This window comes from Doryrhamphus excisus, chromosome 9 (assembly GCF_030265055.1).
Source record: "Doryrhamphus excisus isolate RoL2022-K1 chromosome 9, RoL_Dexc_1.0, whole genome shotgun sequence".
NCBI classification, from domain to species: Eukaryota; Metazoa; Chordata; class Actinopteri; order Syngnathiformes; family Syngnathidae; genus Doryrhamphus; species Doryrhamphus excisus.
In genome coordinates this window covers 22,252-44,259 of record NC_080474.1, presented here as the reverse complement: position 1 = coordinate 44,259, position 22,008 = coordinate 22,252, and the positions used below count along the sequence as shown (strand labels likewise).

At 45.7% G+C, this 22,008-nt stretch overlaps 2 protein-coding genes across 7 annotated transcripts; one reads left to right on the top strand and one right to left on the bottom strand.

Moving 5' to 3' along the window:
• Positions 1-296: 296 nt before the first annotated feature.
• Positions 297-17,478, top strand: LOC131136341 (radixin). Of its 6 annotated transcripts, XM_058083089.1 has the most exons (16): positions 297-358; positions 423-505; positions 571-677; positions 4,933-5,027; positions 8,493-8,576; positions 10,391-10,486; positions 10,576-10,698; positions 10,768-10,919; positions 11,012-11,095; positions 11,634-11,780; positions 12,064-12,160; positions 12,245-12,408; positions 12,811-12,941; positions 13,010-13,170; positions 13,338-13,430; positions 13,505-17,478. In XM_058083089.1, the coding sequence occupies exons 4-16, from the start codon at positions 5,010-5,012 to the stop codon at positions 13,955-13,957; spliced, it is 1,803 nt and encodes a 600-aa protein (XP_057939072.1). In that variant the 5' UTR covers positions 297-358; positions 423-505; positions 571-677; positions 4,933-5,009; the 3' UTR covers positions 13,958-17,478. The 6 variants fall into 6 exon arrangements, with proteins under 6 accessions (XP_057939072.1, XP_057939073.1, XP_057939074.1 ...); XM_058083090.1 differs by lacking the exons at positions 297-358; positions 423-505; positions 571-677 and adding exons at positions 1,275-1,705; positions 4,817-4,838; XM_058083092.1 differs by lacking the exons at positions 297-358; positions 423-505; positions 571-677 and adding an exon at positions 1,295-1,705 and having other exon boundaries at positions 13,505-13,714; positions 13,793-17,478.
• Positions 14,397-21,170, bottom strand: LOC131136339 (probable ribonuclease ZC3H12C). Its single transcript, XM_058083081.1, has 5 exons — positions 19,949-21,170; positions 19,472-19,611; positions 19,174-19,408; positions 18,988-19,094; positions 14,397-18,895 (listed from the first exon to the last, which is right to left on the bottom strand). Exons 1-5 carry the CDS (start codon positions 20,566-20,568, stop codon positions 17,472-17,474), a joined length of 2,526 nt encoding a protein of 841 aa, XP_057939064.1. The 5' UTR covers positions 20,569-21,170; the 3' UTR covers positions 14,397-17,471.
• Between the last annotated feature and the right edge of the window lie 838 nt (positions 21,171-22,008).

The window sequence follows — 22,008 nt, the reverse complement described above, 5'->3', positions numbered from 1 at the left end:
GGGTATGATGTGTCTATGAGAGAGCATGAACAGCTAGCGCCAAATCTATTGATGATAAAATATGAGACCTCAACTGTCGTAATGTTGAGCAACCACAAGTCTCCGGGTACTCCGGTTTCCTCCCACATTCCAGAAACAGGCATGCCAGGTTAATTGGCGACTCCAAATTGTCCATGAGTATGAATGTGGGTGTAGTGTGAATGGTTGTTTGTCTGGCCCCCAGTCCAGGGTGTCGCCCAGAGACAGCTGGGATAGGCGGTAAAGAAAACGGATGGATGGATGAACACTCATGAAGTGGTATATCCAGACGGGAACAAATCACTCAGCTCATGCATGGTGGCCAGCTGCAGGAGAAGCGGTAAGCATGTGTTGGCTTAGGTTAGATGTTGGCCGCATGTTCCTAAATGCTTTTTCCATGGCAGGAAACAACCAAAAAGCCCTAGAAACATACAAAGAAGTCCACCGCAGGTTTCCAGACGACGCTCAATGTAAAGAATCGTACTGTGTAAGTGTTTATTGACCGTGTGACCGCTTGTACTGCTAGAAGAACTGTGTCTGCGCTGTCAACAGGTCTACACTTTCTGGTGAGGCTAAGTCAGGACATGGGCCTGAAGAAGGTCCAAGACTACACCGCCAAGCTGAAGAAGGTTGAGAAGATGAACTAACTCAGAGAGCAGGTATGAAATAGTTTCACTTTTGGCTTTTTTTCAAAAAAAAGTTTTTTTTAAGAAAACCAAAAGTTAGCTGTAGGTGAGAAGTTACAAATGGTTGTTGTACTCAGTAGTGGCCACTTAGTGTCACTGTTTCCTAACAATTCCACAAGGCTGTGTATCTCGTATGTGCTCAGGGGTAGGCCACCCAGTCAGGAGATTGGAAGACCTGGGTTGGAATCTCAGTTTGGAGTTTGCATGTTCTCCCCATGCGTGCGTTGTCTTTCTCCGGGTACTCAGTAGGATGTACTTTTAAATAAAAAGTCAAGAATCAGTTTTTATAAGACGTTTGGGGCCCCCCGGGCAGTTGCCTGTGTTTGTGTAATGCTAAGTGGGCCCCTGGGTGTGATATATGGCGTCTATTTGGATGGACAAGTGCAGGGCAAAAAGTGGCTAAAATTGTGTGTAGCAAGACAAGGTGTGGACTAGCATCTCATTAGCATAAACGCGACAGACCCACAAAAGGTGGCCTTACTTTAAACTTTACTTTAAAACTGTTTTAAGATTTTGGAAAACAAAACAAAAACTAATTTGATTTAAAAAAATACTATCATATGGGATCTTTAAGCACTGTCACTTTTTATATGCATATGTAAGGAGTAATACCGGAAGTGACCTGTATGGAAGGTGTACAGTTTTGCATAGGGGAGGGGCAAAGAAGGGGCGAGTTCACCACGCCTTGTCACTACCAACTTGGTCAGCCATATTGGCTGTCACTCTGGACACATTAGCCCGGCTTGGCGGAGGAGTTTCGGCTGTATTAGTGAGCCTGTGTCCGATAACCATCGGGGGAGTGGACGCTGCTATTTTAAGGCGCTGGCGATATATAAAGCCGGGCGGGCAGGGGAGGAAGGAGGAGTTGCTGTCGGGGGCTGACGAGCTAGCAGGCATCCTTTTACCTTGACGCAGCCGCGGTGCCGGTGAGTTGGACCTCACCTCCGCAAACATTGTTAGCTCCAGCCGGGTTCTTGACCACCGCGGAGACGAAAGGACGGGTGAGTGGACACAAGTGCCACATTTGGCGCTGAGGTGATGGTGCGTCACTGCCAAGATGTTACGCAAGGAGCTTCCATTAGCGGCCTAATTAAGACGCGCGTCCTCGTTCCTCTGCAAAGACGCCTCCAGGGCACATTTGTAGGACTTGTAAGAGTCATTTGGAGAAGACTGGTTTCTCCCGAGAGGACATTTAATTGTTTTTGCAGTTAGGGGAGTGTTTCTGGCTGATGATAGCAGCTATAAATATGGAAAAGCTAGCAAACAAGAAACTTAATTAGTAGGCTGCTACATTGAACCCGTTTGGACTAAGGTCAGCATGGATGTGTTTACATTACAAGTACAGTGGATGTCCCCAGCGTGCTGGATGTGCTACTTATTTCAGGATACATTTGCTGCTGTCTCATTTTGTATCGTTTCTTTTCCTCCACGAATAAGTTGGCTGCAATGACTCATCTCTAAACCGCCGTGAATCATCAGCCCTGAATGTTGGAGCCTCTGTTTTAGCCATTTCTCACTTCGGCAGCTGCCATTGAACCAGCAGCCCCTAGCTAGCCTCTGCATGCATCAAACACAAGCGCTGAGTTCAAGGGCGCTGATTGGCCACCGTCAACCGGGGAGCGTTCTCATTGGCTCATTTATCTGTCGCTCACAGCCCCGCCCCCGTAAGGACCAAATTACATCTCATTTGGAAAGAGGCTTTCTGCTTCTTGACATAAGAAAGCGGTCCGGCAATGACAGATTTTATGACCTCTTTCGCAATCACACATTATGTGGATGCTTACAAGGAGCTCGTTGTCTAAATTGGCCATTTTGGACCTGTTGTTAATAAGCTGTCTCTCTGCCTCAGCCCATCCAGACGCGCCTTGGGCAGCCCTGCTCTAGATGTTAACGTTGCATGGTGCTCAGGTACCAGATGCACCGCTAACTTCCTCTCTGCTGCAGCTCTTGCAAAGTCAGAATATTTGGAGTGTTTCTAAATAGTATTTAGAAACAGGAAATGGATGGTTTCTGTCTTATGTGAGAATATGTTAACTTAATAATAATTCTCAGAATTTCGTTTGTTGTTTATCTATTCTGTCCGTATTTTACCAAAACTCTTTCGTATGATTCACATGTTAAAATGAGAGCGCACACTGCAGCCCCAGCCGGTTTATACACTCCATCGGTGTGTGAACATCTGGGTGAACAGAGCAACACACACACACTCACACACACACACACACACACACACACACACACACACACACACACTGTAGTTATGTGTCAGCCACTGATTGTTGCTCTAAAGCCTTGTCCATTAAATGTATTGCATTGTCCCGTGTCCAATCCCATTTGACTGTGCCGGATAGAGAACAAAGCTGATTGTTGTGCTTGCTCCAACCAGAAGTAATAAGAAAATGACCAGCGTCGGTGTAAATGTAGACGAGAACAATGAACAAAGCCCCGCCTCCCCCACAGAGCCATCATGTAGAGTGCCTTTGTTAGGTATTGTCAGTCCTCCTGGTGCAGGTAGACTATATTCAGTATGTAGGTCAAGGTATGCTCCGAGTTCATCTCAGTGCTCCTTCCCTCAGCTTGGATGAGGCTTAATGGAGAAAAAAGATGGACGTACCATCAGGGCTTTAACTTGAAGGTTATTACAAATTCTTCAGAGAAGGGATTGAAAATTTGCATATTCATCATCTCGCTGAAAGAAAACTTTGGGTCAGATGTCTTCGGCACTAGCAGACATTTCTAAGAAGTGCTGACCTGACTGAAACTTCGAAATAACCATTTGTGTTTGGGGCGTCTAAAAATGTCATTTTTAAAAACTGTTGTAATAATATGAAAAACTTAGGTTGGGGAAAAGTTGTAATATCATGATAGATTCAAAATACGAGAATGAAGAAATATTAACTCATTCAGTATTAAAGACGTAGTTATACATTCTTATAAACCCAAACACCTGATCCCAACAACTTTTACGTTTTCTTGCGCGAGAGGTGAAAGCAAGTGATGATGCAACTCCCTACTAATGCATTTCACTTGAGAGCAAGTTTAAGCGGCCACAAGGTGGCAGAAGTGCATTCGATAGAGCTGGCAGGGATCATGTCGAGTACCACATTAGAGAGTGTGGAGGAGCGTAGCGTGCAGACGTAGGGAAATGAGCGCATGCGCGCGTGCACACGCATAGTTCACTTCAAATGTGAAAATGATAAATTCATTGTTACTATGATGCAAAACATCTTTTTGTGTTTATGTTGGTGCAGTTTAGATATTTGAGCTGTCCCAAAAGCAAAAGATATTTGTGTCCAAGTGAAAGTTAGCCATGAAATGTATCTTTTCACATTCTTGAAACCAACCTACCTTCTACTGCTGATTACTAAATAATGGAAAAAGGTGAACAAAAGGTTTATGAAGGAAGACTGGAGTCTAATCTTTCTTTTGGTAGGTTCCATGTTCATGTAGTCATACACCCCAATATTCTGTAATATGGGGTTGTCTTTTGAAACATGGCTGGGATTGAATGTGTTGTGAGGTATGAGAAGACAGTTGGAATCTTGGTAAAATATCAAATAAAAGCAAGCAAAAAGCATAACAAGAAGGAGAAATGGTTCAGTCACACTACTAATATTATAATACTAATATCACTGCTAACGCAAAGCTATATCAGCATACCTACATGGGGTGCTTTAAAAGACGTACAAGCGGCCCCAGAGTAGGCAACTCCCAGTGGAAAAGGTTTGGACATCCCCGCTGTAAAGAACAGATAAGGTAGATATGGCTGCTGGATGCTGCCCACCCATGGTACTTCAAATCCAGCCAATACCATCTCAATTAAAAAAAAACCATCAAGGTTGCCCACAGCCACAGCTGCTAATTCCAATGTTTTTGACATGGTTATTTGCTTTTGGAGACTCTAATTAAGCATTGACAGTACCTTCAGGGCTTGACCTGATGGTGGAATGCCCCAATGATGGACTGAGCCGTGCAGTGATTTTTAAAATGGTGTCCAACAGTGAGGTGTCACATCAAAAGCAATGTCGTTAATCCTGAAATCTTGGATGAGATTCTAGGAATGTCAGTTTGCTGCAGGACGATTCATTTCAAGATGTAATTCCTCCCTTCAGAGCATCTTGCAGTTGATAAAAGGTGGAGTGACCAACATGAGCTTTGGTAAAGATTGTTGTTTTTTTTTTTATCTGGGCCTCGTTGTCTCATGCTTTGTTGTTTGTCACGCTAACAGGCACTGGTGGCCCCGAGAGAGGCAGGAAGACGGAGGACGACTTCTTTCTCTTTTCTAAGCAGCAGGGCAGAGAGAGGATGAAGATGCCCAAGCCGGTGAGTGTTTCCCACAGGGGTGCAGTTATGTGTGATGGCATCATGTGCCATGACGCATGTGTATGTAATTGTAGTAGATGCTAAGAGGAATGTCGTGGGGCAGACAAAACGTGAGTAAAAAAAGAACAAACAAGAGTGAACCATAGCTGCTCACTGAGATGAGCAATATTTGTTGCTCTTCGCTAGAGGTGTCCGAGTACGCAGGAACATTGCTAAGTCGGCCACACCAATCCCTTTTGCTCTTCTTATTTTCTGGCAGATCGACGTGTTATTTATCTGACTGGACTCAAACTTTAATCAGCGAAATGCAACAAAATGGACTGCAGTTAAGACTGTAAAGGTCACTATAGGGGTGTTATTTCATGTTGAGCAGCCTCTAATGTAATGAAAACCATATTTCATAACCATTTATTTCATAAATGAATAATAAGTGATAGGATGTGAGAATTGCACACACGCATCATCCTGCTGCTGTTCCAGCTCTGATGCTAACTTCAAAGTGGAAAAACGACAGGTCAACGGTGCCCCCATTCCGGAAAAGGCAGGAAAACGGTAGTTTTTCAAGGCAATGTGAAAGATGCTTTTGACGGTTTTGTCAGCCAATGGAGATGCTCAATAATAATAATAAATAATATTGCTTACAATAAATCTGTCTTGAATCACCATGAAGCGGACTTATGAGGTTGGGCAGGTTTAAAGAGCAAAGCTCTTATTGTCGTGTTCCGCAGCCTTTCTGTTTTTTATGACATTTTGCTGTTGCAACGATGGCTTGTTTTTCCTCAGCAAGAAACAAGGCGTCGGGATGGGGCTGAGGAGAAAGCATCAAACAAAGCAAGAACTAGAGAGAAGCACTTTGTTTCCCTCCGACATCCAAGCCGCCTTAAGGGGAACTCCCCCTCTGGTTACATTATATGCTGTGCCTCTGACCTCAACACACACACACACACACACACACACACACACACACACACAGCGCCTTTTCACTGAAATCATGTGGGCTAGCTTGTAGCCACTTAGCAGGTGAAGTTGGCAAACCTCCCACAAGGACCCCAAAGTTCTCGTCTTTGTTGCCCCTCTTGTCTCCGGCTTCTGTGCAGCACTTGTGGGAAATGTGTTGTTTGCTAGTAAATGTGCTTAAGCCAACAAAGGAGAGCAAAAACATGGCAACAAGGCAAGAAATGAACAACATTACACCCTGGGGGAGGTCAGGTGTTGCTGTACAATCTCTTCAAAGACATGCTGTATGGATTTTCTTTATACTTGGATCAGCCCCGAGGTGTGTGTGTGTGTGTGTGTGTGTGTGTGTGTGTGTGTGTGTGTGTAGTCTGAGCTGTTAATCCACGCTGCCAGACGTGCAGAGTCCTACATTATTGATATATTGTGGCATATTGCACATGTTGTTGGGGGTTTAAATATTTCAAAAGGGTTATTTTAGTTTGTGGAATAGCAATTGTACAAGTCACTACGTCTCATTAGAGGGAACGCATGAACATCAAAACCCGCTCTTTTGGCTGTAACCTAAAGGAATGTCATGAATAGATGATGAAGGAATAACCATAATAATAATCATAATAATAAAGTCACAGTTCAAGGCGTCGTCAGGCGTGCATTCTTTGTCGCCCTTTCTCTTTTTATCTCTGGCCAAAGTAATGGAAGTAATTCGTACATGACATTATTTTCCACAGCAGGGGAGGGTGGGGGTTGTTTTTAGAATGACTAAGTTGGCAGTATTGATCCCTCCTGCTAAGTCTTCTTAGTCTTTGGCAGTAAATTCATTCATGAATGATTGCTGTTTTGTGGTTGACTGTGGCCTATTATTAGGGATGCTCTGATCCAGGTGTTATGCTGTTGATTCTGATACCGATCATCCATGAGTGAGATTGGCCAATACCAATACCGATCACATGGATTAACTCTACATTTGTCAATTTATTTAGTACTATTGGCCAGGTGCCACTTCCAAAGTCCACTGGCCAATAGTATATGGTACTACGGGGCATAGTAATTATTAAAAATAAACTTTTGGGTGGATTGCAGAAGGTGAAAGTGGAGAGGTGATGGGGGAGGGGGTGTTGTAAAACGAGGCAGAGGTAAAGAAGTAATGTGGCTGTCGTTGCCCTCCCAGCCTGCAAACCAGCTTAGCGGCAAGGAGCTTTTAATTATGTCTGTCTGAGTCTGGACTCGTACACACAAACACTGTCGCAGGGCGGTCCTGATGCCTCAGCATACCCCCCTGCCCCCACACACGGACAGGCGTACGTGCTGCCAGGCTGGCCTGGATTATTATGAGATAGGAAGGTTCCAGATCAGCACAGCTTCCTTCTGTAGAAGCACTGCCTTTATCGACACGACAAAAGTCATTTTTTGCTCTCAGATATTTGCTTTTTAGTCCACTCGTCTTGCCCATTTTCTTTCTTTTTCCCCCTCATGACTCTTACTATACTACACCAGCGGTTCTCAACTGGCAGGTCCGGGTGGTGAAATATACAGTATTTGAACGACGTGAAGTCTGTGAGTGCAGGGACACAACAGACGGCTGCAACCATTTTGTTATGTTGTGGCGACATTGTTGAGTAATTTTGGCAAAATATATTTGGTCAAATTTGAGTCAAAGTGAGAGTTATGCTTGAAATGTATCTATCTTGTTGAGAAGCGATATTTTGCTGAAACTTACCTATGTTCTACCGTTGATAACTTAAGAAGGCAAAACATAGAAACAAACTATTTTTCCTGATGAAAAATGAGTCTAATCTTTCTTTTGGTATATACCATGTCTATATAGCCCAAGAGCACAATATTCTTTGTGCCTTTGTGCAAAGTCAGTCCAAATCATGCAAAAGGGCGGGTACCGAGGGGGAGCGCTTTTGAAAACTGTCTGGGATTGAATGAATGAAATATAATGAAATGAAAGATGGATAGTTGTGTTGTGCTGTACACGTGTAGAAGCATGGCTTCACAACTCCACACGTCCTTCACTGACTCACATTGCAACCACTGGTTGGCAGGAATAGCATCTTGCCTCATTGATTGGTTGAGGGTGGGAAACCCCCCACGTAATTACGCTGTGTTTGCAGTAAAATGGATGGAAAAGGTTACCACCCGCTACCGTGGAAACCTTATCAACCAGCTGCAGTGATGCATGCACATGAAGTGACCTTGAAGGCAACATATGGCCCTGCTCACACACACTCCCAAAGACATGCGCTTATGAGGGTTAGCTTTTGCCTCAAATTGTGGTGCGTCTGTTGGGGTCTTCCATGTTTTTCTCTTTACTGAACTTCAGTCCGCCTTTTGTTGTTATACAGACACACACACACACACGACAGTCCATGATGCACACAGTAGACAGTGTGTACGTGTTGTGAAGACTATTGATCAAGCCAATTGTGAAAAGCCCCCTGGAGCAAACGGTGAGTTAAGTTTTTCCTGCATATTTTGATGTTAGTTTCGCTCTTTGCTGCACAGACGAATGTCCGTGTTACCACCATGGATGCTGAGCTGGAGTTTGCCATCCAGCCCAACACCACAGGCAAGCAGCTCTTCGACCAGGTTAGAGACACACACACACACACTCAAGCACTTTTCACCAAAGAATCCCTTTGAGTCATCTTTTGTTGTTCCTTCCGCACTTCAAAATGTGTGCCAGTAGGAGCTTGGTCGCGTCTGGGCGGCTTCTGGTTCTGTAGAACACAAGACTGACAAAGATCTCTTTGTGTGTTTTGTAGGTGGGTGTGTGCATGTGCTACAGGGCAGCTTTCAGCATTGTTCCGTGACTGAAAGGTTTCAATGATGCAGAGGAAGGAAAACAAATGTGTGGTGCTTTTTATGGCTTCTGCTTTTTATGAACGGGACACATCACAGCTTTACGGACGCTCGTGTAACAACATCTGTCGTCTTAAATCATGAACCAATCTTGGCCTTTCAATTTGCAAGCGAGTCTGAGTACTGAGAAATATGAGCACAAAAAACATCATGATGTGCTAACATGACCAGCCCGGGGAACCTCTCTCAAGTCACCTCATGTTGTCAAAGCAAGTTCTTTGATGCATCAGGTGAAAAACCATTATCTACTGTACAGTCTTGACTAACTACCCTATCTGAAAGAAAGACATCAGGGCAGCAGAATTAGCGGCTCAGAGCCAAACATCAAGCATGCTAAGTTGAAGATAATACAAGAATAAAGAATAAGTGGCAGTCAGTCAAACGCTCACAAGTTACCAAAGTTACTGACATGCTAACTTCATTAGCCTGGGGAACCTCACTCCATTTACTCTACTCTGTTTTCTGTATACACTGTTGTTTGGAGATTCGGGGTTAATAAATAAGAAAATAAATGTAAAAGCATCCGATTCTGAGCTAATTCACATGCACAGGTCACGCAAAGTCTGAATCCCAATTCCACCTCTTACTTACACCCCTCTTAGACCTCTGTATTGCGTGTTTTAGTGTCCGAATTCTCCTCAAATGAAGGGCTTAGGGGTACGTGCTAAGGGGGGTACAGCCCTGGAAACCAAGTGTGGTCAGGGACCAGACTTGAAACAAACGGATAGGAGGAATTTACTCGGACACAACACTCCAGCTGAAAGGATGAAGGGACTGCAGAGACTGAAGGAAGTATATAAATATAAGTAATTAAGCTGGCTTTAACTAGCCGGCTAACACCGATATCTAACTTGATGGCAATTTATGGGGGGACAGAGAATTTATCTGGTTACAGACACGCCCATATAAGGAACACCAGAATACTACATTCTAACTACAGTTACAGGTCAGAATGGTTTACCACCAGAATACTACATTGGTACTACAGTTATAGGTCAGAATGGTTTACCACCAGAATACTACATTGGTACTACAGTTATAGGTCAGAATGGTTTACCACCAGAATACTACATAGGTACTACAGTTCTAGGTCAGAATGGTTTACCACCAGAATACTACATTGGTACTACAATTCTAGGTCAGAATGGTTTACCACCAGAATACTACATTGGTACTACAGTTATAGGTCAGAATGGTTTACCACCAGAATACTACATTGGTACTACAATTCTAGGTCAGAATGGTTTACCACCAGAATACTACATTGGTACTACAATTCTAGGTCAGAAAGGTGGAAAAGGCATCACAGGTCCACCGTTAAGTGATGTAGTGTCAGCCAGGCCAACAGATGTTAACAAAGACTAGGTACCAACCTTACGGACATGATAACTTCACTATCCAGGGGAACGTGGATGAAGCAGCTCCAGACTAAAAATGCACACCTACTCAGGAACATGCCAGTAATCTGATGACCAGTCGGCTGTGGGTACCAGGACCTTTGAACTTTTAAAGCGTGGTTGAAGACATTTGTGTGCCTCCAGGTAGTGAAGACCGTGGGTCTGAGGGAGGTGTGGTTCTTCGGACTGCAGTACACAGACAGCAAAGGCTATGTGACGTGGTTGAAGCTCAACAAGAAGGTGGGAGACCCTGAAAGCAACATGACTCCCTTCATTTGTCATCTCAAGGAGGCTGTGTTTCACATTCTGGCTGGGTTGTTTCTGTGCAGGTGACGCAGCAGGACGTGAAAAAGGAGAACCCGCTGCAGTTCAAGTTCAGAGCAAAGTTCTTTCCAGAGGACGTCTCAGAGGAACTCATCCAGGAGATCACACAGAGGCTCTTCTTCCTGCAGGTACTTCAACACAACACATCCAGCTTGTGCCAGGTGGATGCTAAGGCGTGTGTGCGTGTGTACCTGCAGGTGAAGGAAGCCATACTGAACGACGAGAATTACTGCCCTCCTGAGACCGCCGTACTCTTGGCCTCCTACGCCGTCCAGGCCAAGTATGGAGACTACAGCAAAGATGTCCATAAGCCTGGTTACCTGGCTGCAGACCGCCTGCTGCCACAGAGGTACACACACACACACACACACACACACACACACACACACACGTTTACGTCACACAGTTAGCTGTTGGGTGAGGTGTGTGTTTGTGTTGTAGAGTTCTGGAGCAACACAAGCTGACAAAGGAGCAGTGGGAGGACAGAATACAGACATGGCACGAGGAACACAGAAGCATGCTCAGGTGTGTGTGTACCTGTGTGTTTCAGATGCCAAATTTATATCATATTTAATACATTCTAAATACAGCTGATGTATCGTTGTTGCAGCATATTTAATTTGTACTTCTAATGTAGCATTTACACCAAAGGTGCTCATCATATTGAATGTACATGATAACATAACATGATATATAATGGTCTAGCACCTCAGATGTACCATATTTGTCATTTTTAATGGTCCACGCACCTCCTGTGTACCGTGTTTACATACAGAATGTACCATGTTTGCACTTGTATTTATTGTTCCTCTAATGTACTTTATATTTCATCTTCTTTTATGTACCGCAGCCACCTCATATTTAATCTACTCTAATGTACCTTACTGTACTTCATATTTAGTGTACCTCTAATGTACCACTATCATATTTCATGTACCATATTGACATTATAGTTAATGTACCACAGTTAGTGTAATGTACAGTAGTTGGGTTATATTTAATGTACCTCTGACACACCATTGTATGGGCTAATGATCAGAGTATCATGTATTTCTGTGTGCAGGGAGGACGCCATGATGGAGTACCTAAAGATCGCTCAGGACTTGGAGATGTACGGCGTCAACTACTTTGAGATCAAGAACAAGAAGGGCACAGAGCTTTGGCTGGGTGTTGACGCCCTGGGACTGAACATCTACGAGCACGAAGACAAGTACTACCAAGCTTCAGTGGATTTATGTAGTGGTGCAACACGATGTGGCACTTAAATATGCAGTACTGCCGTCCTTGGGTTGGCATTTATTTGACGAGCGCGCCCTCTTGTGGTGCTAAAAAGTACCGCTGGAGCGTGTCAAGAGACGACTGCATGGATTCTAATGATTGTAATACTGATAATACTGATTTTACACACTTGTCTCAGCAGCCAACGTTTAACAAAGTTGCTACATCAGTTGTTGCTGCACGAAACGCTCACGAACACATCCCCGCATCCTCAGGCTGTCGCCAAAGATCGGCTTCCCGTGGAGCGAGATCCGGAACATATCCTTTAACGACAAGAAGTTCGTCATCAAGCCCATCGACAAGAAAGCTCCGGTAAGACCTGAAAGGACCAAGCGTCCCTGCAGTGTGTCTTCTTACCCTTTTTAATGGACCACTTTTGCTGCCTCTGTGCTGCAGGACTTTGTGTTCTACGCCCCGCGCTTGCGCATCAACAAGCGCATCCTGGCGCTGTGTATGGGCAACCACGAGCTGTACATGAGGAGGAGGAAGCCCGACACCATTGAGGTTCAGCAGATGAAAGCTCAGGCCCGAGAGGAGAAGCACCACAAGCAGATGGAAAGGTTGTGTTTGGGCTGTGCTTTCCTGCCCCCCCCCCCCCCCCCCCCCCCTCATACGATAACGCACGATCAGGCAAAGTTGCACATACACTGCTCATGACATTTTTATGAAGCAACTCTATAAAAAAGCCTCCACTGTGAAAGGCTTTTATTATGGTAGCCTTATTATAAAGTGGAACCAGTGAGGCCCAAGTCGTTTTTAGTGACCTGTGATGCTTTCGTTTGCGGACTAAATGTGCATTCAAAAGAAGATGCTTGGTGACCAAGTGAGTCTGTGTGATCAGCTGAAGGCCATGTTCTACCAACATCCATGCTCCTCATCAACAAGCAGACTTCTAACATCAGCGGGCTGTAGGCCTCATCAGGCATGGTTCCACGTTCTTAACTGCCGTGTCTCCTCGACAGAGCTCAGCTGGAAAACGAGAAGAAAAAGCGCGAGCACGCCGAGAAGGAGAAGCAGCGGATAGAGCGCGAGAAGGACGAGCTGATGGAGCGGCTGCGGCAGATCGAAGAGCAGACGCAGCGAGCTCAGCGAGGTGGGACGTCGGCGTCCTGCTGTTGTCGCCTCAAAGACTAACTTGTGCTGATGTGTGTGCGTGTTCAGAGCTGGAGGAGCAGACCCGCAAGGCGCTGGAGCTGGAGCAGGAGAGGAAGCGAGCCAAAGAGGAGGCCGAGCGTCTGGAGAAGGAGAGGCAGGCGGCTGAGGACGCCAAAGCGGCGCTCGCCCAGCAGGCTGCCGACCAGATGAAGACACAAGAACAACTGGTACGCACTCACCGTCCCGTCAAGCTGTCCCTGCAACTGTGACGAGCGTCATAGCTCATATTTATGTCGGACTGCACTACTTGGCAGTAACCAGCAGAGGCACTGTTGAGTCACTTAACTATTTTTTTTATAATCTAAAGATGTCGAGTATTTTTTTTTCCAAACAGGCTGCTGAATTAGCAGAATTTACCGCCAAAATTGCACTGCTGGAAGAGGCCAAGAGGAAAAAGGAGGAAGATGCGACCGAGTGGCAGCACAAAGTAAAGTCATCGCTCTCCTCTGTGCCGTAACAAAGTCCCAACATGAGTCACACCGTGGTGTCCTCACCCTGCAGGCCATGGCGGCTCAGGAGGACCTGGAGAAGACGCGTGAGGAGCTGAGGGCGGCCATGACCTCCCCGACGGCGCTGGAGCACGACGAGCAGGACGAGACCAACGCCGAGGCGAGCGCCGAGCTGCTCAGCGACGGCGTCAGCAGCCAGCGCAGCGAGGAGGAGCGTGTCACTGAGGCCCAGAAGAACGTGCGCGTCAAGAAGCAGCTGCAGGTGCGGCGCCGTCACCCTCCACTGCAGCCACTTCACCCCGCAAAGCTCTCACCTCCTCCTGCCGGTCTCTCTTTCCAGGCTCTCAGCTCTGAGTTGGCAGAGGCAAGGGACGACAGCAAGAAGACCCAAAATGACGTCCTGCACGCCGAGAACGTGCGGGCGGGCCGAGACAAATACAAGACGCTGCGGCAGATTCGCCAGGGCAACACCAAGCAGCGCATCGACGAGTTTGAGTCCATGTGAGGCTCCGCTGAAAGAAAAGGGAAAAATAGAACTCTTTGCCGCCGCAGAGACGAGGCGTACAGGCATTGGTTACTTTGCCAAAAATCTGCACGACGGCGGCTGGCCAATCTCTAACAGCTCTGCCCCCCGCCCCCTCCCCAACTAAAGCACAAGAGAACATCTGGACTTGCATCAGGACTCAGTGACTCTGAACTGGCTTCACCGCCGAGCTTTAACTTCGCTCGCTAACTTTTCCTTTTTCTTTTGGTGTCTTTGTAGGATTCCTTGTTTGGTCCTCCCTTGAATTCCTGTTCATGCGGCATCTGCTGTGCCAGTTGAAGTCGTGCAAAACCAACCCGCAGTCCTGTCACACCTGACACATCCCTGCTAAACGCTTGCAGGTGCTTGTGCGTAGGGTTAGGTGTCATGCAAGGCGTGTGTTGTTATTAATAACTGGCAGGAGGAGTAAAAGGACTGCTTCACAGGTCGACATTGCACATGTGCTTGTGTGTGAGCAAACATACGGTGCGCTTTCATTTTACTTTGTGGATTATTTTGAGTCCTTGGAGCCACCAATAATAATGATACGACCTTTCCACCTGTGCAGGTACATGAGCAAGCACACCTTGACATTTTGGATTATTTGCAGTCCTTGTTTATTTCTATTATGAAAGGTGGCCATCATTAATACATGAACAGCTGGTGGGAGGAGCCGCAATGGCACTAGTCATGTGACACATCAACATTTGTCCTCCAACATCAAGCTTTGTCCTTTTTGGCTCATGTCAAGTTTCTCCATTTATTTCGATAATGCGAGGTGCCAATTATTAACAATTGGCAGGAGGAGCAGTGATAATTATGAATGTTAATTATGACAATAACAGAGTGGAATAGCATTTCAACATTTGCAGACATGTTTGCCATGACATACCATGACATGAAAACACCTTCTCTGTTCATGTCCACTTTGTCCCAGTTATGACCTCTGACCTGCAAGTCCACCTGAGACTTTGGAGCTTCAGATTTGCATTTTGTTGACAAGTGTCAACATGACGCAACAATTTCACAACACTCATACAGTCCAAAGACAACCAGCATCTTCACAGAGGAACAGAATAATAGATTAGTTGCTGGACTTGGGAATGCTAACTAGACTAACTCAGTAAAAACATGGCGGCGAGCGTTCCCTGAGACAAAGAAAGTGGTGTTTGTCATCATGTGAACACCAAAACACGCTAGTGATCCTCTTATGAATAGCAGTTTAAATCAATGTGACAAACTCACATTTACTCAACATTTCTTATATTCTCATATAAAAACACGGATCATGAGGATCATCATGAGGATACAATTTGTACCAACAAAGAACAGGTTACACGTGCTGCATGAGCGACGTAGCCACAGTGTTGGGAAGTGAAAGGAGAACCCACTTAAAAATACTTAAAATTGTTGCTCGTAAAGGTTCATTTAAAAAGCCCTATTCTAAATTAGAAGTCAGTCATGGTAATCGGAGCAGTACATACTGTACTGTACTGTAATCCCCCGTTTATTGCAGTTCATTGGTTCCAGACGCGACTGTGGTAAGTGAATTTCTTTAATTCCATTTTTAGAAATTGAGTATTTTCCTATTTGGAGCATCGGAAACCTGTTTACAATCTTTTATTATAGCCCTCTAGATATGACATAACACCCCTGTAGTCACCTTTACACTCCGTATAACCAAAATAGGAGACATGACACAAAAGTAACCATTTAAATCCTCCTCCTGTTCCTTGTGTTTTCAGTAAACGTGTTCCCTAGCAAGTCACGTGGGGGTTTCAGAGTTGAGTTTCAGAATGATGTTCAAACCTGCAAAAAAAGCCTGGTCTGGTGCTTGTGTGTCTCACTGACCATTACAGTAACATTCCTGTCACCTGGTGACCAGTGAAGAATACTACATATCACTTTGAATGCGTCTTCTGAACACGTTATATATATTTGAGTTGATTTAGCCATTTTTATACTTTAAAATGCTTCGTTTAGGCAAAACGGTAACATTTGCTTACATATTAGTATTTTTGACTAATTCGACATATTGAACCACAAAACACTTTGAGGAGTGAAGCCGTAAAATTTGAATTGGCGAGGGACTACTCTATATACTTTTATGATATATTTACAACACAAAAACTGACTGACTCACTCACAGACTTAACAAAAAAACAAGTCTATATGTAGAGTAAGTGTATATATACTTTAAAATCAGGAAATATTTCATCCATTTTCTACCGTTTATCCTCACGAGGGTCGCGGGGGCGCTGGAGCCTATCCCAGCTGTCTTGGGGCGAGGGGCGTGGTCCACCCTGGACTGGTGGCCAGCCAATCCCAGGGCACCTATAGGCAAACAACCATTCCCACCCACATTCATACCTATGGACAGAGATGGCCCAGGGTGGAATCGAACTCGGGTCTCCTAGCTGTGTGGCCTGCGCGCTAACCACTTGTCTGTGCAGCCCAGGAAATATTTCACAAAGCTAATTCATGATGTAAATTCTATGTTGGACAACTTATTCAGTGAATTACCGCACTGAAATTAATCAAATGGTTTTGATATTTCAAGTATTTGCACTATTTTACGTATTGGATGCATTGCATCAGCACAGTCTTGTGTGGTGTTCATGTTTAACACAAAACCCTCGTTAGTGACGACCTAAATACAAATGAAGACTTAAATAATCCTGAACAATGACTTCAGCAGCGTTATTATGCACTTTCACAAAAGATGATGCAAGCCAGAGGAAATCAAATGAAAAGACCCAGCCAGGAGTTGTGTTTTTTCCTTCTCTTGTTTGGCATCGACTGAGTTTCACTTCCCTTTTTCCGGGAAATCTGTGTTGCATCGATATGGACAATAAGTCGACTCATATACTGTATTTGCGCGTGTTTTGTTAAGTCCGAGGTAGGCTTCAGTCGTGACTTAATACCCTGATATGATTGCCAAAAAAAGAAAAAAAGCCATAACAAAAAGTGCCCAAATCATAATCATATAAATACCTTAAAAATATAACAAATAAATACTTTTTTCAGAAATGCACTGTTACCCTTGAAAGCCTGGACTCGCAAACGTGCACATCACGACCCCCAAACACTCTGATCTTAAGTGCTGAAGTAGCATATTTTTGGAAAAATGTCAGTTGGGGGATTCACTTAGAAAAGAATAACACTGATGCTAGGGATGCTTTCTCCTGAAACTGACGCAGTCCTAACAAACTCCTCTTTTTGGTTTCACATTGCGATTTCAAAGAGGAGTCACTTCTCTTTCTGATCCACTTCAGGTCTGAGGCACTACAGTGGCAAGACAAGGCAAAGTGAACATTTGTTTCATACCAAGAACTTCAACCAAATCCCGTTTGGCTGTGTGCACAAAAAATGGGTTTGATGGCTGGAAGAGTCCAAGTTTGAAAACACGCCTAAAGGAGCTTGAAGTCTTCAGCCTGAAGTGGGACGTCCGGGCTTGCGTCTTTCGAGACGACCTGAATTATTAAAAAACGATTTTTCAAGAACTCTCCTGCGCTTTCTCCATCAATATGGCGGCAGCAAGCTCCTGAGCATCCATCAGGTGAGGGTTCCTGGTCATGACCACCCTCACCATATCGGCTGGAAAAATACCACAGAGGTTAAGGAACACCCTCTCCCTTCGGTCCTGGTACTGACCCATGGAGGATGTCTCCCGTTGCAGGATGGCGGATGGAGGCGATTGTTCCACAGGGAAGTTTTGCGGTGCCGAAAGTCTGCTCCAAGGAGAGGACCAGACTTTCTCCGGTCCATCAGGAAGGTTCTCAATGGGAAAGAGATCATAACAAGGTCTCGGGGGATGCTGGTAGTGCTGGTCCCAATTCACTTGATGATGCTGCTGCTGCTGTTGTCGTAGCTCTGAGTAGTTTCTCCTTGGAGGAAAATGTGAACCTTCATATGCTCTGGTGTCCTGCAGCCTCTCTTCTTTCCAATGGGAATTGGTCAGATTGCAGCCCAGAAGGGATCCCTGAGAAAATGTGCGAGCACTGGATGCTTGGAGTGGACGGATGGTAGGACTAAGACATTCACCTGGATTTGTGTTCAGCAGTGAATGCTGAAGATGAGGAGGTAGGATGTGAGCAGATGGAGATCGGAATGGATGTAGAGGACTCGGAAAAGGTGGTTCTTCCACATCAAAATCATGTCTTCTTCTTCCAGTGTGCTGGTTCAGCCCAGGAGGACTACGGCTAACAGGTCTGACATACTGGTTAGAGCAGTGATGCGGGTTGTGATGATGACGAAGCTGACTCTGGTGATGGTGGCATGAAGGTCTGTTGTCAAACACGGTGTCAGGAGAGAAGGTGTCAGAACTGACACTGCTGTCACAACTGCAGTCTGAGGGAAGATACCGTGATTGGAAATTGTCTGGGAAGAAGCGCTCCAGACCCTCTGCAGCAGCAGGAAGACTGAGGATGGAAGACGTATTCACCATGGATTTGTAGCCCATAACTGGAGACTCGGATTGATAGTAATTTTCAGCAAGTCGCGGTCTTGTAGATCCCCTGAATGCACCCCCACTCGCTCCTGGATAATCCCACTCATCCAGGTTTCCCGAGAAAGAAGGCGTCCCTTGCATAGGTTCCCCAAAAATACTTCTGCTGCAGCCGTTGCTTCCTCTGCGGGCTTCCACTTTGGACTGCACTTGAAGCTGGTCCTCCAAGAGATCAGTGAGAGAGCTCAGAGGACTGAACTGTTTCTTTGGGGTTCTCTGGCAGGCCTCGGACTGATCCTCCGCTTGGACCGATGTTTGGTTCTTCATCATCAGGGTGTCTTCCGCGTGGTCTTTACACACCATTGAGGACATTTTGGCACTGGCACGGAGCTCATCAGCTACAGAACGCTGAGGCTGGCTACCCCGTTCCGGGTGGTAGAACTTGCACTTGTGGCCGTACGTACACTTCTTACCTAATGAAGGGACAGAGTCAAGGGCTTCTGATTAGCGTGGCACTAGTACAACAAAAACCTTTAGTGGCTCAAGAGGAGCCTTTCATTTTTACCGTAAGGACATGGCTGCTTCCTGTGTTCCGGAATAATAGGTCGCTTCCTGAGGAAGTTCTCCAAGCTGGGTCCGTGCCGTCCGAGTGGGTCATCCGGGGGCATGAATCTAAATACGCAGTCAGCATTTGGGATTCTTAGAATGGCATGAGATATCTTTGTACAGTCTTCTTGTTTCAGCCACTTACTTGTCGTTGACAAAGGAATACATCAACAGTCGCTGGTCGATGAACTTCTTCCATTCCGGTTTCTCATTGGCCAGATCGCGGTAGTTATCGTTGGACACTATGATGCCATCTGACTCGTAGGCCAGCTTGACGATGAAACGGTCGTCGTAACAGACAACTCGGCGTCCCTGCACTCGGCGCGAAGGTGTGAAGACTAGGATCTTGTCCTTTTCCAGTTGCCGTAGAACTTCCTGGTCTGTGGACAAAGTTTATTCAAGGAAAGGTCTGAGATTTGACCGAAAGCTCAGTATGTGGTTACCTGTGATGAGAGCATCCGGACGGGATTGCTCCTTCCTCCAGGCGGGGACAAAAACAGTGATGTCACGATGACCTTGCTCCAGGAACCAATCAACAGCCAGTTGGATGCCATGGCAGGAGAACACTTCTTTATTGCCATGACTAAAAGAGTAGAAAGGTCATGGATGTAAATGTCAATCACAAGAAACCAACATTTTCTAGTCTCTGGCGTTATCTGGTTATCTGGTGAATTTGAAGACCACTATTGGGGTCTGGTGTTAAGACCTTCAAAATTGACCCAAGGCCTTTCCTGAACAACTCAAAACTAATGTTATGAAGGTGTTTGTTTTCCCTGGGACTTTTGAAGTTCTGTTCTTTTTTTGTCATGGATTTTTCAAGAAAACTAGGAAGACACCGAGCCTTGTAGGATGGTTCTGGCCGTTGAAGCTACCTAACTGCTCGCTTATTCAGTGAATCGACTTCTTCGTGCGTTTCTTACCTCATGGCCACGTTGCTTCCATCCACCACAACAGGCCGAAGATTGTCTTTGTCCTCCAGCAGTTTGGACGAGCACAGCAGCCTGTAGGAGTCGGTTGAGGACGAGGAGCATATCAGAGAGGAGGAAGGAGACTGTGCGCTTCCGCTCCTTTGCTGCTCCACGTCAGCTTTGGTCCCCAGTTTGACCAGTTCTCCCAGGATATCATTGATGAGTGCAGCCGGGCCCAGTTTGTGAAGCACCAGCAGCACTAGTTCTTCAGAGTAGCCCAGCTTCAAAGCAAAGTCCACTTTGCTGCGACAATCAGTGGTAGTCTGAATTTGAGGTGATTTTTCCACTGACTGCTTTGGCACCAGGTCCAGCCTGGCAGAGGCGTCTCCGTTTTTAGCCTGGAGTCGTTCATCTTCACTTTCTCCGCTCTCCTCAGAGAAACTGCTAAAGCTAGCGCTGCTGCTATCCAGACTGCTGGTGCTGTCACTGAGGGCCCCAGAGCCAACGGCTGCGACATTCCCAGCACCCTTTGTGGCGCCCAGACCATCAGGCCGCTCGGTGCCTTCCACGTGGAGGTAGTCCAGATCCAACCCTGGGCCTGTCCCATCCTCTAGATGGTCCCTCAGGCCCATGAAGCCGTCTCACACATCCAGATCCACGCCCTCTGGGACATCCAGGGCACCTGAGCCACCTCACTGATCTTGTCACCGGCCTGTCAATCAAAGCCTGACCTAGGTGCGGAAGAGAAAAATTTGGTGAAGATTTTTCATGCGTTGCAGCTGGCAGACAATAATGAAGACGTGAGCTTTTCTTCACTCCAACTGAGACGTGAGCTGAAAGCTTTGGCACCCAAAAAAGAGAAAACGCGATTGCTTCTTTGTGCCGCACTCAAATGCTTGCTTGTGAAGTTGCGGCATTTGATAACATCATAAAGGATAAACCCCCTCCCTCATGGACCGCCCCTGCAAGAAGGGAAAAAAAGGCTTCACTACACATCTTAAAATCAAGCTCTGCCAACCTTTTTCTTCCGTGTTGAGTGTCATGTTAGCACTGTACCTCACGTGGCTTATGCTAGCGTTGGTGTTGCTCACTTTGGCGTATGAAAAGTCTGCTAACAGTTGTACCCGAGTTTAAAGTTCAGCAGCAGCATATCAAGCTAGCTTCCCAAAGCTGTTACACAGCCCAGATTATGTATTTATGTCATAGCCGGGTTGACTCCGCAAACAAAGAGCGTTGTGTTGACGAGGAGACAAAGAAGTGACCCTTTTAAAAGAAAAAGGCTTTGTCACAAAGTCTTCTTTTTGTTTGGTGCATCATCTCGATCTGTCACTTCCTGCACTGTCATGCAAATTAGCTAAAAAATGATGCTAAAACACAAAGAGGAAGCTGCAAACAGTGGCTTCCTCTGGCTGCGGAAATTCCCTGTTCGACAGCAAGAAAGCATTCTGAAGAACCAAAAGTAGGTGGAAGACTCCTCTACACCTTACTTTGGTAAATGACCATTAATGTCCTCATCAACAAAGACTAAAGCGGGTGTGTGTTGTGCATGTGTTTTTTTTTAGGGGGGGGGGTGTTGAGAAGTGTGTCTGGCTTTTCAACAAAGCAGCTGCCGGCCAATCTGTCTTTCTGTGAGGAAGTATTGTTCCCTCAGCCTTGACGCTGTGCACAGACGGAGGCTGCAGGAGATTTTTTAAGACCCTAGTCCACCCCCCCCCCCCCCAACCCAGACATCCAAAACACCCACACACACACTAACTTGGCTGTGCAGCTGCCAGACGTTGCAGAAGTATGACACAGCAGCTTGTGCATAAACCGCCAATGTTTATTTAGTCCAATTCTGTGGAGACTCCAATTGTCTTGCATATCTCTTTTTCATGTTCATATGAAAAGAAAAATAGAAAGTATCAAGAAACAGTGATGGTTTTGTTTCAATTATTGAATAATACATATTTAAAATAGGTAGAACATTGTGATATATCAACATTTTTATAATATATGCTGATTGCACGGTGAGCAAGGGGTTAGCGTGCAGGCCACACAGCCAGGAGACCCGAGTTCAATTCCACACTCGG